Source organism: Apaloderma vittatum, unplaced genomic scaffold, assembly GCF_000703405.1.
Source record: "Apaloderma vittatum isolate BGI_N311 unplaced genomic scaffold, ASM70340v1 scaffold20977, whole genome shotgun sequence".
Classification (NCBI taxonomy): Eukaryota; Metazoa; Chordata; class Aves; order Trogoniformes; family Trogonidae; genus Apaloderma; species Apaloderma vittatum.
The window spans coordinates 29,938-45,299 of NW_009724822.1; the positions used below are offsets into that span (position 1 = coordinate 29,938).

Here is a 15,362-nt window from a genome sequence, read left to right on the forward strand (position 1 = left end):
TAACAAACACACAGATTATCACCTCCTAGAAAACAACATTTTTAACTGTTAAACCGAAACAGTGAAAAAGTGGGAATAAAAACCATGGCAAGAGCTGCGTGGGTTTTATTTCAAGCTTCCTGCCCAGCAGTACACTCCTTATACTCCTATTTGTGAAGACAGCTGAAACAAAATCGACCTGAGCAGTCAGCTACCCACTAATCCTGCCCTAAAACCTCCACTTGAAATCTCAAGCATTTCAGCGATTACTTTAGCGCACAAAATTCTGAGAAACATTCACCCAGGCACGATGATAGTACAAAACCTTCAGCCCACCTCCCACGGGGACGACAGCCCAGCTTTCCAAAGGATTAAGCCCTCAAGGCTGATTTAAACTTGTTTGCCAAAACTTCGGTGTATCCAGTCCGGCCGAGCAGAAAAAAAGAATTTTTTTTCACAGGAAGGGTGGTCTGTCTGTCTGTCTCGTTTATGTAAAGACTAACGGTTCTAGGAAACTCTGGAGCTCAATTTCTTAGGAACTCAAAGGGATTTTTTCAGTTTCATGGTAAAACAACACTATTGTGGGCAGTATTTGTGCACGTGAATGAAGATAAGGATGGTCATCCCACTAATTTACTGATCACTTTGTCGTTCATAATAATGGCTCCTCGCCACACCCCAGTCCTCCTGCTCTGTTCAAAAGACAGAAAGAATTAAACCAATCGTCTCAAAACAAGCTAGGCCAGAACACAAGACCAAAACCATGAAAAGGAAGAATTTCTCTAGTCACCAAAGATGCCATCTTCATAAAGCAATAAGCCCTTCATGAGCAAAGATTTGATTTTCTCTTTGTAAGCAAGACTTTTTTCCCATCTGCAATGAATAACATTCTGTCTCTGTGTTTCTAGCTACTGTCTGTCTATAGGAAAAAATAAAAAAAGCAGAATTACAGAAAAATTGAGACCTCATGAGGTCTCAGGTCCTACCTCCGACTCAAAATAGGGTTAAATTCAAAGCAGGGTTGAAGTTGCCCAGCGGCCTGCCCAGTCAAGATCTGAAAGTCCCCAAGGACAGAGATCCTCCAGGCTCTCTGGGTCACCGCTCCAGTGCCCAATCGCTCTCACTGTAAACAGCTTTTTTCCTTATACCTACAATTTGCAGATATGAGCAACTAGAAGAACGATTTTGCACAAGCAAACGTACCTACTTTAAGAGGACCAGCTTCCAACCTGCATCTACCAGTTTTACAAATGCTGAAAAATGTTGTAAATAGAACCCACGTTCCATACTCAGGTACCGACGGTCGCCTTGCTGCACGCACAGTGAATATTTCTGGAATTCCAGTTGGGAAAAAGTCCAGCTTAGAGAAACCAAGCACATTTTCTAATTACATCTACGCAGAATTCTGTGCTGTACCCATATTTCCAGAGCGATGCTTTCCAAACACAAAGAGTGCATGAAGAGCTACACATACCTGTGGTACCTGAGCTGCAAGGAACTTGCCAGGAGCAGTGTGTTTGGGTTTGCAGACCATCTGCAAGTCATTTTTGTTAAGTACCCATCCGTTTCACACGTCATATTAACGTTCACATCTAATTAAAACATATTGGAAGCTGATTAATAAAGGCATAATTGTTTATAAAAAAAAATACACGCATTACAAGTCTTAACTGCTCCGTGAAAGCTAACCGGCGTTTACATCAGAAATATTCTGACCTTGCTATTAAAATGTACAAAAATCATAATTTAAAATCATCTGGAATCTTACCTACTACATATAATTCAGCGTATCTATGATGACACTCCCTATTTCGGTGACAACAGTATAACGCGTTATAGAAGAAACTTCCTCTAGGTTTTGTTGCTTTCAAGTTGAAAAGAGTAACTTTGCTTACACGATCACTCACAAGCGTATACTGACTTTCTGGGATTTCTTCTGCTAAATTCAGCCACCAAACAATCTTCTTGGACGATACAATCTTGGTTTTGTTTTTATAGATGCAATGAAAGGAAACGTTAGAACCGACGCTGGTCAGTATCTTAGGAGGGAAGTACAGGACTTCAGCTACACAGAAGAGGGGAAAAAAGGGGAAAAAAAAATCCATTGAGATTAGAATCTTAAAAAGAAACCCATAAAAGCATAAGTCACTAGAAAAGTATTATTATGATGATCTCAGTTGTATTTCTAGATTTCCTACTTCTTAATTACTACTAACAACCATAGGGGAGAGAGGCAGAAACGAGCATTTGCCTATCTCCCTCCAAAACTGATGTTTGCAAATTCTGCTAAAAATAATCTTTAATATCCCCAGGCAAACAGGAATTAAATGAGCAGAGAATCACCGGAGGGCACAAGAGAAACAGGGAATCATACAGACGCCTGTAAATTAAATCTTGGGAAACTAGATCAACACCGCTGCTTTTTACTCAGCCCACGTTTTTAAGGCACCAGGTCAGCTTATTAAACACTGCAGCGAGTACTTGCAACCTAGAAAGGGTGACCTTCTGTAACTTGTCTCACAAACACATACATCACACCTTTTAAAATCAGAAAATTCTCCTCAGGTTGAAGTGAGAGAAGATCCCAATCTAAGAAGAGTGATGTTTGGGTTGAGGGGGAGGGGAGTGGAAAAGTGACTCTCTGAACCCTGCAAGGATGTTGAACTCGTGTGCTAGCTGAAGCATTACTGTCACACTGATTTTGTGAGAATTGCTACTTAGAACTGGGGGAAAAGGGACTGAAAATAAATACGCAAAAAAGAGAATAAAGCCAGGCTTTCCAGTAGCTTCTAATCGTGCTCCCATTGAAGGCAGCAGATGGATGTAACGTGCGTTACAACCTCAGCAGCGGGGTTAATGCCCACGGTAGCGGTGGGACAGTAACTCACCTCGGCATAAAGGCACCGAATTTGCAGAGCAGGTGAACATGCATAAGCTCAGCCTCAATCAGGCAGGCACTTAGGGAAGCTACCGGCATTTTACATCTGCTGAAAAGGAACACTATGCTGAAGATAAAGCCAAAGCCAGCATGAAAATCCTTAAAAGATCAGGTCTGCTGTCCACAGTCGAGAAGCCAAGCCAGGTATTTGGGGGGATTTTTTCCAAAATGCAGGCATTCTCAGACAGCAGAGCTGACTTACAATGCTCTTATTGTCGAAGCCTTTCCTGTCAAATATAAATCAGAACGTGAAACTGGTCGGCTGCACAAAAACATCTAACGGTCTGATTTCAGCATTTACTACGTGTCTTCCCGTAGCAGCTGCTTCCCTGCTCCCAGCCGTGCCGCACGCTCCCCTGCTCTTCCAGGGGCTCATCCTAACACTGGGAAAATCTGCCTGCACTGAAGAAATTAATCCCTCTATGCTGCCATCAGGTTTGTCACAACGGGATTATTTTGCTGATGAGATTTATGTTTAATACAATTAGGTATCTCTAATGGGATTAATAAAAACTAATCTAACGGTACCTACGGGCACCTTTTACATCTGTATTTCTCCATACACTCAGAAACCCTTTCTGAAAATATCAGGGTATGTGTGTGTAATATATATACACGTGTACTTTTTAAAAAAAAAGAATTATATGTATATAGACAAATCCAAAATACTAATGGCCAGTTAGGTCCCTGGGTATATAATCAGGCATGCAGTGTTTCATGCTCGACTGCCATGAGGGTCTGCATATTTTCAGCTTTCTTAGAAGAGATCTCCTTCTGTAAAATTTGGTTACTTCCTTGGTACTTGATTTAAGCAGAGACCTGCTGCTCTTTAGCATGCAGGTAAGCACGTGTGTATGTAAGCGCCCAGGCAAAGCACAGGTACTGTCACGTCACGGTTCAGGGGAGACCTGTGACAGCGCAGGCCAAAACATTTCCAGTTACCCAGAAGTAGAGAGCAGAAAAATACAACGCAAAAAATCCTGAAATCTTTAGGCTGACTCAAACCAGGTGGAAGTGAATCAGCACATTGATTAGAGCCTATAAGATTACGTGCTTAACACCAAAGCCACGCACATTGAATCTGACTGACTGGGGCTATGATGTGGTTCAGGTACAGGGCTCAGCGTTACAGTTATGTTAAATCTACAACCCCAAACTGCCTTCTGTGTTTAGTTCAGCTACAAAGCCTCAGACTCAGTGAGAAGTTACAGAAAGCATGAGGAGAAAAATCTCGTACTGAGTAGAGGTTCACCACTGCCAACTGTCTTTTGAAATGGAAAAACTCCTAGAAAAAGAGTTTTCTGGGGGTGAACAGGTGCTTGGTGAGCAAGCAACAAGGTGCTGTGGAGCTGACTGAGCTGTCTACATGCCTTAGTCCAGAACTCTTCTAAGGCAAGTCTTGTATCTTGAACCTCAGGCAAAGCCATGCAGAAAGAGAAGCAGAAGGGGAAAGAATTTGCACAAGGTTTTTTCAGCCCAGCTCACACGTGCTGTACGTCCCTGGGTAATGCACGCTCACCAACACTCGTTCCACAAAACAAACGGAACTGGGAAATCTGTTCTATTCCAAAAGACCACTCGCTGCCCATAAGGGACTGCACGTGACCAACCTCCCAAGTTGAGATCATACGTTGTGCTCCAGTCACTCCAGAACCCGGGACCATGACGATTCCTGCACCGCACTTGAATGAAGTATGAAGAATCAAGCGGTGTGTTGTCCAGGGCCAGTGAGGTTTCCAGAGCAACTTGAATCATCTGCAGGATTATCAGGAGCCGTTACTGTTGTATAACGGAACAGGAAAAAGAAAGAGACAGAGGGAACCAAAACAAATAGTGCAGACAGTAGTTTTTAATTAGCAAGTTGGGTAAAAAAAAGCCGCCGCCTTTAAATTTACTGTAAATTTGAATACAGTAGAGGGTGCATATCTCTGTGGAAAACATGTTATTTTGTTACGGACTCCTAAGTAACAGCTGCTTTTTATTCCAGAGCCAGTTATGTGGTAGCAACAGCAAAAGCAATTCACTAATATAAGCTATAAATATTAAACATACACGCACATATCATGTTTGCTGAAAGGAGAGAGCATTGCCTTTAGACTTAACAGAATTTAGCATTTCATCCAAAAAGAAAGACGGGAGTTTGTTTGTAAGACCCACCAGGAGACAGGTCTTTCAGCCATGTAGTGGCCCTCCCAGTGTAACAGATGTCAAGTACAGTTTGCCAGCTTTGCCACACTCTGCTGACATTTACTAAGGTCTACTGGAAACACCAGCTCAGGATAAACCAGTGTGCCATGCCCAGCTCCAGCAGACCAGCCATGTTGTTCAACACACTGAAGCCAGTGCCCAAGGACAAGGAGGGCTGTAAGAAATCTCAGGCTCTAGAAGAGACCCACTGACCTGCACCGCTCCTGTGGCAGCCAAAGCGAGCAAGCCAACTCACCCGCCGACCCGTTTGAGCCGAATTTGCAGAGATCTTCACTTCATACTGCAGTGGGTACGGCACCAGCGCAGGGTCGGACCAGCAGACCTTCACTTGACCTTTCTCTGTCACTTCTGGATGCAGGTTCAAAGGAGGATCAGGCTTCACTGTGGGCAAATTAATTGACAAGTTTACCACCACCCTTATCACTCGTGACTGCTGGTGGTAATGGGTTTTTACTGCTTCAGAAGTCTCTTCCTAGTTTACTTCAAACTCAGTTGTCAAGAGCTGCTCTACAGCTCTACACAGTAATGTTGTGTAACACCACTGGAAACGTGTGCCCTGGCAATGTTACCTAGCTAGCTTTCAGGACATGCTGTTTGACTTAACACTTGCCTTGAAACCACAAATACTTCTTGCCTTGGGCCACGATTCTTCCCAGCAGCCTAACACTAACTACCTGTTTTGCTGAAAAGAGGGCTGAGAGGGATGGGGGCATTCAGCTCCTTAGGAAACAGGAGATAATGTCCTCATATTGTACAGAAAGAATTTCTAAATATTCCCATGCCTTCCACAGTGATTACGGCTGTGAAAGAAAGTCTCTGGGAGAGCTACATTAGGGCAAAGTAAAAATAGAGGCTTTCAGAAATTTCCCACGAGGATGAAGGGAACCCTCTGGGGAGGGAAATGGATGAGTAATTTAGAATGATGACTAGGATTACACTCACTTTCCTCGGACAAAGGCAAGGATCCCAGATCCTACTTGTACCTGTTACTGAGACTTTTTCAAATCACTGTGTAAGTACAGTGTCTTTCGATTGATCTTATCCTCATTCACAGCTCTGAGCTCCTCCCAGGCAAGAGTAATCCCCTGTTAAGAGAGCTGAGTAAACAGCATGTGCAAAAGCTGAAGAGAAAGCATTTCCAAGGGTCTTTGGCAGCGAGCATGTGTTCTCTTTGAGTTCTATCTGCACTGGGTGTCCCCCCTCTCTTCTCCCGACACAACCATTCCCTCCATTCAGGGCTTTATGCTGTCTGTACTATAGTTTTGCTAACCTAGGAAGTGATTCGGGAGGAGGCACAGCTTTTACAAGACTCAGTAACTTTCACATCATACTTTGATGAATCTTACAACACAGACAATGAGGTCTATTCTGCTGATGCCACCTGTTCTATGAATATCATCTATAAGCAAGTACAACTCCACATTACACAAGTATTCAGAGTTCTACTTTCAAAACAATTTTTAATTTAACTAAATCTTGGCAGAACATATACTAATATTATGCATTTTTAAAATACACTTCACTAAGCAGACCAAATTAATTATGTCATTTTAAATACTAGCAAATGCAACTCTGAATTTTTAATTTTTACCCGTAGCATAATTTAAAAGCAGCGTGATGAATAATGCAATGCCTCATCTTCAAAACTAGCCCACCCAGAGACTTTTCACTTATTCTGTCTGCAAAGCACACTGGTTAGGAAGAAGTTCATAAAAGTTGGGTTTTTTCCCCCCAGAGCTGACAGACTCCCCGCCTTCTTGAAATCTGCCAACAAGTGTGCGCACCAGATAGCAACACACATCAAACCCATAATGTCAGTATAGTTTTAACTTGATTAAATGCAGCAGAATGTTTTCCAATTTGGGAAATATGTGTATAAGGAATAAAGCTTCAGGACAACAGAGCTGTTTGAGACAAGAGGTGGTTTTATTTGCCGAGTAACTTCTGGAACATCTTTTTTCTCCCCTCAGAAATGCAGACAGGGGAGCTCTACCGCTGCCCCAGTCTTAGGCACAGCATGGAGATTAGAAATGAAAGGTTTAAAAGATAGGTCGCACTTACCTATGTCTATGGGCTTGACTGACATCAAAGGCGACCACAGAGGAGTTACACCCATCGTCATCCTCAGCCAAATGATGTACGTGTGGTTGAGCCTCGGAGCAGGCACGCAGCACTCGCACGCAGCCTCCTCCCGGCAGCCACATCGAGCGACCAGGACAGGCCCCTGTAGAGAGCTCGTAGTTACATCTCCCAGCGACAGCTCTGACCTACAGGGGAAAAAAACAAACCCTACAACAAAACACAACAGTGTTTCTTCCTGTATTCTATCTCGGTTTGTCCATCTGGATAAGGCTTATTTACAAAAAAGAGGAGGGAGAAAAAAGTAAAAAAGGCCGTCACTGTAAACGATCACTTTTACGTTGACATGTCTTTTTAAATGGTTTCCAAGTAAAGCAGTTGGATTTCATGAGAAGTATTCCTAGGGTTTGACTTCAAAACAAATGTGTTACAAATGCTAGATGACACCTGTAGATAGTCACACTAGTTGCTAATTCCTGACAGTAGCTATCACTGGATACTTCTGAGGTACATGAACTTAATTTACCTTTCAGGAGACTAACGGCAGCTCTCTGCAACTCCACACAGAGGTTACATTGTAATTCCTGTTCTGGAGGCACTGAAATAAAGTCTAATAAATTCCTCCCAGCTTCTGCTACAATTAAACATTACAAGTAACACAATAAAGAAAAACGTCCTCCCAAAATCTTAACATTTAGCAATTAATCCCAAGATAAGGCTTTAATTATTTTCATGCACAGCATGACTGTCTGAGTCCGATGCTTCCTAGGAAAGCAAATTATTTACTCACACAAATTACTACTATTCTCTTGGATAAGTTCATGGAAAGTATTTCATAAGTAACTTACTACATTTTGCTTTTATTGTGTCTCAGAGTAAAGCTCATAGGACTATTTTTCACTGAATGTTCAGATTTAGTTTCAAGATTTTGGGGTTTTGCTTTTTTTTTTTTCTTTCTATTAACACTTCTTCCTTGAAAGCTTAATATACATAGCTTTTGATTAGATAATACACTGCAAATTTGGATGGTCCAAGATAAACATTTGAAATTTTAAACCACTAATAGCTTGATGGTCATAAGTTTCATAAACAGTTTAATCAGATTTTCCAATAATATGATTTCAACACACTTTAAATAAACTACAAAGTTGCGTATGCTGATACAAACAGTCACATATCATATCTGTTGATGCTAGCAAATGTTTTATAGGATACAAGAACATACATGTTCACACTGACATACAGGCTGTCACATTTATCTTAAATCTCTAAAACAAATCAAACTATCCTCGGGTCAACTTCAAGAAGCAGCACGAAGACAACCCACACTATTTCCCCTCTCCACGTAAGCACAGATGCTTTCCCAGTCCATTTCACAGGCATTTGTAGAGCAACCCTCAGGTGTCTGAGTACCCTTTAATACATTTTCAATCCCCACTGACTTGAGTCAAACCATTCTCAATTTATGAAATAAATACGGCACAAGTGGGCCCAAAGCTGGTCTTATTCTGAGAGCAATTGGCGCTTCCCAAGGCATCCTTCATTCTCATTTCTAGTCCACAGCTATTCTCTGGGCTCTTCCAAACAGCAAAGCCAAGACAAATCCTGACAGCTAAACCATCCTGGATTCTTTCCTGCTTTTGACATTTCATCCTTACAGGAAAAAAAAAAAAACACAAAACAACAAACTTATGCTTTGAATTTTTCTGAAGTAATTTTGGAATTATTCCTGTACAGTAAGGGTTTTGTTTTACTAATTCAGAGAAAGAAATCAAAGTGAATAGAATAAGAACATTCCTGTGAAGTTTTAGAAAAGTTGGTACGACTCATTGTAACACTTGAGTTCAGGGGGGGCAGAGAACTCCGCATCAGAGGAGAAGAAAGGAAAAGATTTTCCACTTTTTTGGTCTTAGCCAATTTAGTGTCTCGTAAATGTAACTGACTATAGAGCCCAGAGGAAAAGGGCACGATTCAGCACTCCCGTCACCGTAACCTGCCCACCTAGCACCTTACTCTGCAGCAATGACCCCATAAGCTATGCAGGTTCCTACAAATACCTAGTTTACATTTATTAATGCTACAGACAGTCAATTCTGACATTCTTAAAATCATTTTTACCAGGACTCATAGACTTCAGGACACAAGACTTATGGAATCTCCTGCTGGTGGTATCTGGCAGACACATAGCTTTAAATTACTTGGAATATTTTTGTTTCTAGAGTTGCAGCTCCACTTCTTTCTCCTGAATTTCCTTTCAAAGACTTCGCAGAATTTCCTTTCAAGTTTCCCTGCTTTCTATTGTTGCCTGCAGATTTTGTTAGGTTAAAAAATCCCATGATCAATCCATAAGAATGTTGTCTTTTCATCAAGCCACATCTTCATCCCGATCTATCTGGAAAGCAGTTACCACCACAACCGTCCCCATCTTTCTCCTTATCATTCCTAATAATAATTGCAACGATCAAACTGAACTTATCTGCACCCAGACGACCTGTGTACAGGGGAAAAAAAATATGCCAGAGAGCTTCTCCCCATGTTGTGCTGTGCCAGTTGTATGTTTCAAAGGCCACTTTTTTGGGAGCAAACAGGCACAGGCTGTGGTTTCTCCCTTCTCCACAAACCTGGCAAGACACCACGACTCTCTCACAAAATTGAGTCTGGGATAAGAGAATAGATCAACGGACTCAATCACGAGGGCCCCTCCACTTATTCCAAGTTGCCAAGCCTGGGCTAAATGTATGAAACCTGATTACAAGCAAAACAACAGAACGCCAAAATATTTTGGAGGCCTGTGGCAGCCTGAGATTGCCTGAGTTCCTGTCGTCTTCAGTCTGGCTGCAGATGGGGCCACTCACAGAATAACCATTGCTCCCGAGCCGTAGATACCCACTTTAGAGGAGCTTGTGCTTATAAGGCACTCTCAAGTTCGGGAGGGGTCAGTGCCTTTATGCAGTAGAATGAGAGAAGAAATTGTGGTTGAAACTTAAACCAAAGCAACGGGCCATTAAAAATTGGAGTTTTCCATCAGACTCGCAGCATGCTGAGAGAAGCTGTAAATTCTGGTTTGCCCAGCACTTCAGGTTGCGCCCCAGCAATCACATCTAAGCCAAATTGTGGTGGGGGGAAGGCAAGAGAGAGGGTTTATAAAATAAATGAGTATATACTAGGTCTGCATTCTGTTTTACAGTACTGACTGCTGGAATTGGGGAGATTTGTCTTGGCACAGAGAGGTAAACAAAAACCAGGTTTTGAGGTACTAAACGTGATGTTCTGTGACGAGATTAGCAGAGCCCACCTCTGAGATTCAACAGAAAGCTCGTAAACTTAAGTTTCAACAGAGAAGAGAGGGACAATGCATAAAAGCTTTAACGTGATTTTAAGCTGCAACTAAAGCACAGGACGCTACAGGAAAGTTAAAAAACCCAACAATCTACAACAAACACTGAACCCCAGAAGTAATTAACGGTGCAACAAGGGCACGAAGAAGCAGAGAATCACTAAGGCTCGAAAAGACACGCCCAAGGTTTGCTTTTCTTTTCCACTCCAAACACCACACTTCTCAGTTGTGCAGAGGTAGCTCTTTTAGTCAACAGGGTAAGTTAAAATCTCCTACATGTTTAGTGTCTTGGTGCCCAATCCAAACATGCTTCACGAGGTGGTGGTACTTGTGCTGAAGTCATCTGTGGCCCCATAGAGAACTTTTAAACTTTAACTTAAGACACTGCAGAATGTCTTTATGGAATTCCAACCCATTTCTTGCAACCGGAAAACCTAACCAACAATAAAGGTCAAAACTGTTTTAGGAAGAAACATAGGAACTTCTACAACTCCTTTAATTTCAGGAATGGTACAACATTCCATTTAGGTAGTTGTGTTGATGTATATCAGAAATAAAGCCACAACTGTAACTCTGCTTTCAGTATTGCTATATGCTGTGCCTGTACTTTTATTAGGAATTGTTGGAGCAAAGCTCCGTTATTGAAAATCTGAGGATTGTCAATAATGACATGCCAATGTGTTTGATAAATAGTAGCTCTAGGACAACACTTACTTGAAGAAGATGCCCCGTTAAACTGTAGAACAGCTGATGGCTGCCAGGCTCACCAGAGGGTAAGTCTCTAATGAAAGGTTAACGTTCTCCAGCTCAAGAAGGCTGAATGGATAACTTATGCACACAACTAAACCACTAGTCTTGAGGCAAATTACACAATTTATCCATAAAAACACTTGAGTCAGAACTAAAAGAGAGCCTCACAGGTACTTCAAATAGGTCAGAAATATGAGTACACCCTATACATCAGCATCTGCTGAAAGGGCAAATTCTAATCAGTGCTCAAAATGAAACTGGGAGCATTCATCTGTGTCACTACAGAAGGATCCCTAAGGCTACGTGATTTCAGTTAATGTAATTAACTATCGGGGTTTACAGAATTCCCAGAAAACACACAACTTGAAAGATCATTCACTTCTGGTAGACAATTAACCTAATTTGTCTAATCTTTCTTCTCCCAAAGACAAGCTGCTAGGAACGTTAAAAGCCCTACCATTACTCTTGCTTGAGGCTCTTAGAGAATGCTGTCATAGCACTGTTTTGGACAGAACAAAACATTATCTTTTCAAATTAACTGGATACCATTTACAGGCAGGCAAACTGTGGATGTGTGAAATAAGAGGATACTTCTTTAATGCTGGAAACAGAATTAAACGCTCTTGAGGGCTCAAGCTTTTCTAGGTGATTATTTTTGTACACTGTCTGTCCTATATGTGAGAATTTTGGCTTGGTCTCCAGATTCCCAGGGAGTAACACATGCCAAGAATGCATATTTTTAAAACTGGGAACATTTTCAAGGTATTCTGGCTCATGCGAATAAAATGTTAAGGTATCAGCAAGCCAAGGGGGAAACCTGTCACCTTACCAAAATGTGAAACGCTTCACTTAGCTGTTCCCCCAGAACACAGAGACCTTAGAAGAAAAATATTAAAATGAAATCTGGGGAGTGAAACAAGTTCTCCAATGTCAGGGGTGGCACCGCATTTCACCTTTGCAGCAAAAAATAAGCAAACACAGAAATGCCACAAGGACTCTAGTGAGTCTATAGGGCCTGCTCTCATGAATTGCATGACACCAAGAGAACTCCTTTCATAACCCAGAGAATCTCTTCATCCCAGCTGGAACTCGAATCTGTTATTCCATGGGTGTTACACATACCAAAAAAAATCAATATAGAGATTACTACACTAAGATTACCGGCAAAATTTTCTCTATTGCAACTGAGACTGGATGGAACAGAGGTGAACTCAGATCGACTGCTCTCACAGACACACATGTAATGATATTTCAGAAATCAAAGTAATGAGGAACACTGGGAACAGGAACCCACTCAACATCTGATTTCAGCTTTCAAGTATTATGTCACCTAACCAATGACATTCTTACTAGTTAGTACATTTGGCTACAGGGATAATTTGTGACAAGTGATAATTGGCTTTTTAAGCAGAAGTCGTCACCTGTAAATTCAGATAATTCAACTATTTATGTTTTGCCTATCAGTAATTCAGAAAAAAAAACAACAACACAGTGTGGTTTCTTAAGTGGAATCAAAAAGATCTTTTTACGAGCACATCAGGGAAACCAAGTATAGAAGACCTACCCAGCCCACAGTCAGGACAATTACCACCTATTTCCATTCCAGAGAATATTTACTGCAGTGACAACTGTCCAGGTGGGTGTCTCTCAGAGGCAGCGACGTGATTAGAGCAGCATCTGGCATTGTATAAGATGCTAAGTAATGTAATTACTTCAAGAGAGAGAACATTATGGTCAAAAGCATTAAAAAAACGGCAGAAGCAAGACTGCAGAGCTTCAAAACCAAGCAATTGTAACAGCAAAGATATTTTAGCAAGTCAATCCTGAACTCATTAGAGCATTTTAAGAAACATGGAAAGGACAGAGGAGGGCGAATCTCCATTCCAACAATTTCTCATTCAAAGACAGAAACGTAAACTTTCCATATTGTCCACGATTACTTTTGGGTAAGACAAAGGTACCTAATGTATCACCTGCTTGCAAAGCTAATGCTGCCACCTTGAGAGGCCAGTATTGATGTTTCAGAAAACACTTTCAGATTTCTAATGCTAATAGTGACAAATTTAACGTGTACTTACACAGAATATATAAGATTAACCTTCAAGCTGGCTCTCCAATACAACTTCAAAAGCTGCAAGCTACAAACCAACATGTCCAGCTTGCCCTGAATCCAACATTCAATGTTCCAATTTGAATCTGAACGAAAGAGAGTAAATATTTCTGAACTATAATGAAGTAAAAAACCAAACCGCCACAAACAAGAAACAAACAGCTTAAGAGTCAGGATAAAATTCACCCACAAAAAGAGGAGAAATAACAGATATTCACGAAGATGAGGATGGACCACAAGCGTGTAAATGTTTATGAGTAAACCTTGAGAGCAGTATGCCAACAGGCTGGCACACTGCTCAGAGGCTGGGGTTTACAGGAGGAGAAAAACAGCCCAGGAAAAGAAATAATGCCAACTAATCCGTGTACAGATATTTACTAAGGCATCATAATCCAGGCAGAAAAGATGGCATTTGCTCTCCATCTCCCCCGACTCCTCAGGGAGTTTAAAGCCCATATCCACAAAATTATTTAAAATATTTGTCACTGAGTCTAAACAATTCTGAAGATCCTCATATGCAGTATTTTATTCAAAATTTCCCTAGAAAGACAGTCAAGCTTTTTTTTTTTTCCCCTCTGGAACTGCACTATACAATTTCCTTCCTCTTCCACTACAGACTTCCATGAGCAAGGATTTTACCATCCTGCGTTGTCTGCTCTGGGTAAAAATGAATGTCCATTAAGACAGACCACCTCCCCTCCTCCCAAGCGACAAAAAAACCCAAGTATTTCTCGAAGAAGAAGTAATTTCTTGTGCCCTCAGATGGAAAACCTACCTATGTCCTGAGAAGCAGAGACACTTATTTCTGAAGGAATAAAATTCCTTGCTTGCATACTTGCTCTGTGCAAAGAACAATCAATGCTGTTCCCACTCCAAAGGCAACACGGAAAACTTTCTTCTCCTGTTGGCAAGGAAGGCTTAGTTTCAGACGGTTCCTGCTCTCTCCTTGGCCCAGCCCAGCCTTTCACAACGCCAGTAGAAAAAGGACTCAAAACCGTCTCATTCAGCAGCATACAGGGTAACGTAAAGTTCCTGGGGGAAATTTGATGGACCATACAATGGGCAACTGCCATATGAAGAAAGTCTGAAAATAGATATTGGAAATAAAAGAAAACGTTCATATTACATGACGATGGAAGGAGAGTGGCTGGTGTTATACAGAAACACATTGATTACATAAAATCAGACTATTTCCAGAGGTTATTCTCCTCTGAGTTACAGACAAAACTACTAGAAATATCTCCTCTGAACTGGTGTCACAATTGACAGATGCCAGCCTTCTCCACCAATGCGCGCTCAAAGGCCAGAAAGCCAACTGCACTCTGGGCTGCACCAAAAGCAGCGTGGCCAGCAGGTCGAGAGAGATTATGCTGCCGCTCTGCTCTGCTCTGCTGAGACCTCACCTGCAGTGCTGCGTCCAGCTCTGGAGCCTCCAGCACAAAAAGGACACAGACCTGTTGGAGCGGGTTCAGAGAAGGCCACAAAATTGATCAAAGGGCTGGAGCACCTCCCCTACAAGGACAGGCTGAGAGAGTTGGGGCTGTTGAGCCTGGAGAAGAGAAGGATCCTGAAGGGGAGACTTTGTAGTGGCCTCCCAGTGCCTGAAGGGGCTGCAGGGAAGCTGGGGAGGGACTCCTGACCAGGGGGTGCAGGGGCAGGACAAGGGGCAATGGTTTTAAGCTCGAGCAGGGCAGATTTAGATTAGTCGTTATGAAGAAGGTCTTTACTACGCAAGTGGTGAGACAGCAGCACAGGTTGTCCAGAGAGGTGGTGGAGGCTCCATCCCTGGAGATATTCAAGGTCAGGCTTGATGGGGCTCTGAGCAACCTGATCCAGTTGCAGATGTCCCTGCTCACCACAGGGGCTTGGACTAGATGACCTTGAAAGGTTCCTTCCAGCCCAACGCATCCTATGATTCTCCCCCAAAGTCACTACACCTAACTTCTTGTTTTCTCAACCTC

The 15,362-nt window shown here is 42.0% G+C and overlaps 1 protein-coding gene across 1 annotated transcript in view; it reads right to left on the reverse strand.

Moving 5' to 3' along the window:
- The window catches only part of LEPR (leptin receptor), a 30,983-nt gene that overhangs the window by 13,584 nt on the left and 2,037 nt on the right, over positions 1-15,362 (reverse strand). Inside the window, exons 2-8 of the mRNA XM_009872676.1 lie at positions 14,177-14,485; positions 13,370-13,487; positions 7,187-7,392; positions 5,361-5,506; positions 4,528-4,672; positions 1,748-2,044; positions 1,454-1,571 (exon numbers count right to left, since the gene is read on the reverse strand). Of these exons, the coding sequence (XP_009870978.1) occupies positions 1,454-1,571; positions 1,748-2,044; positions 4,528-4,672; positions 5,361-5,506; positions 7,187-7,392; positions 13,370-13,487; positions 14,177-14,485 (1,339 nt within the window). The remainder of the gene's footprint in view (positions 1-1,453; positions 1,572-1,747; positions 2,045-4,527; positions 4,673-5,360; positions 5,507-7,186; positions 7,393-13,369; positions 13,488-14,176; positions 14,486-15,362) is intronic.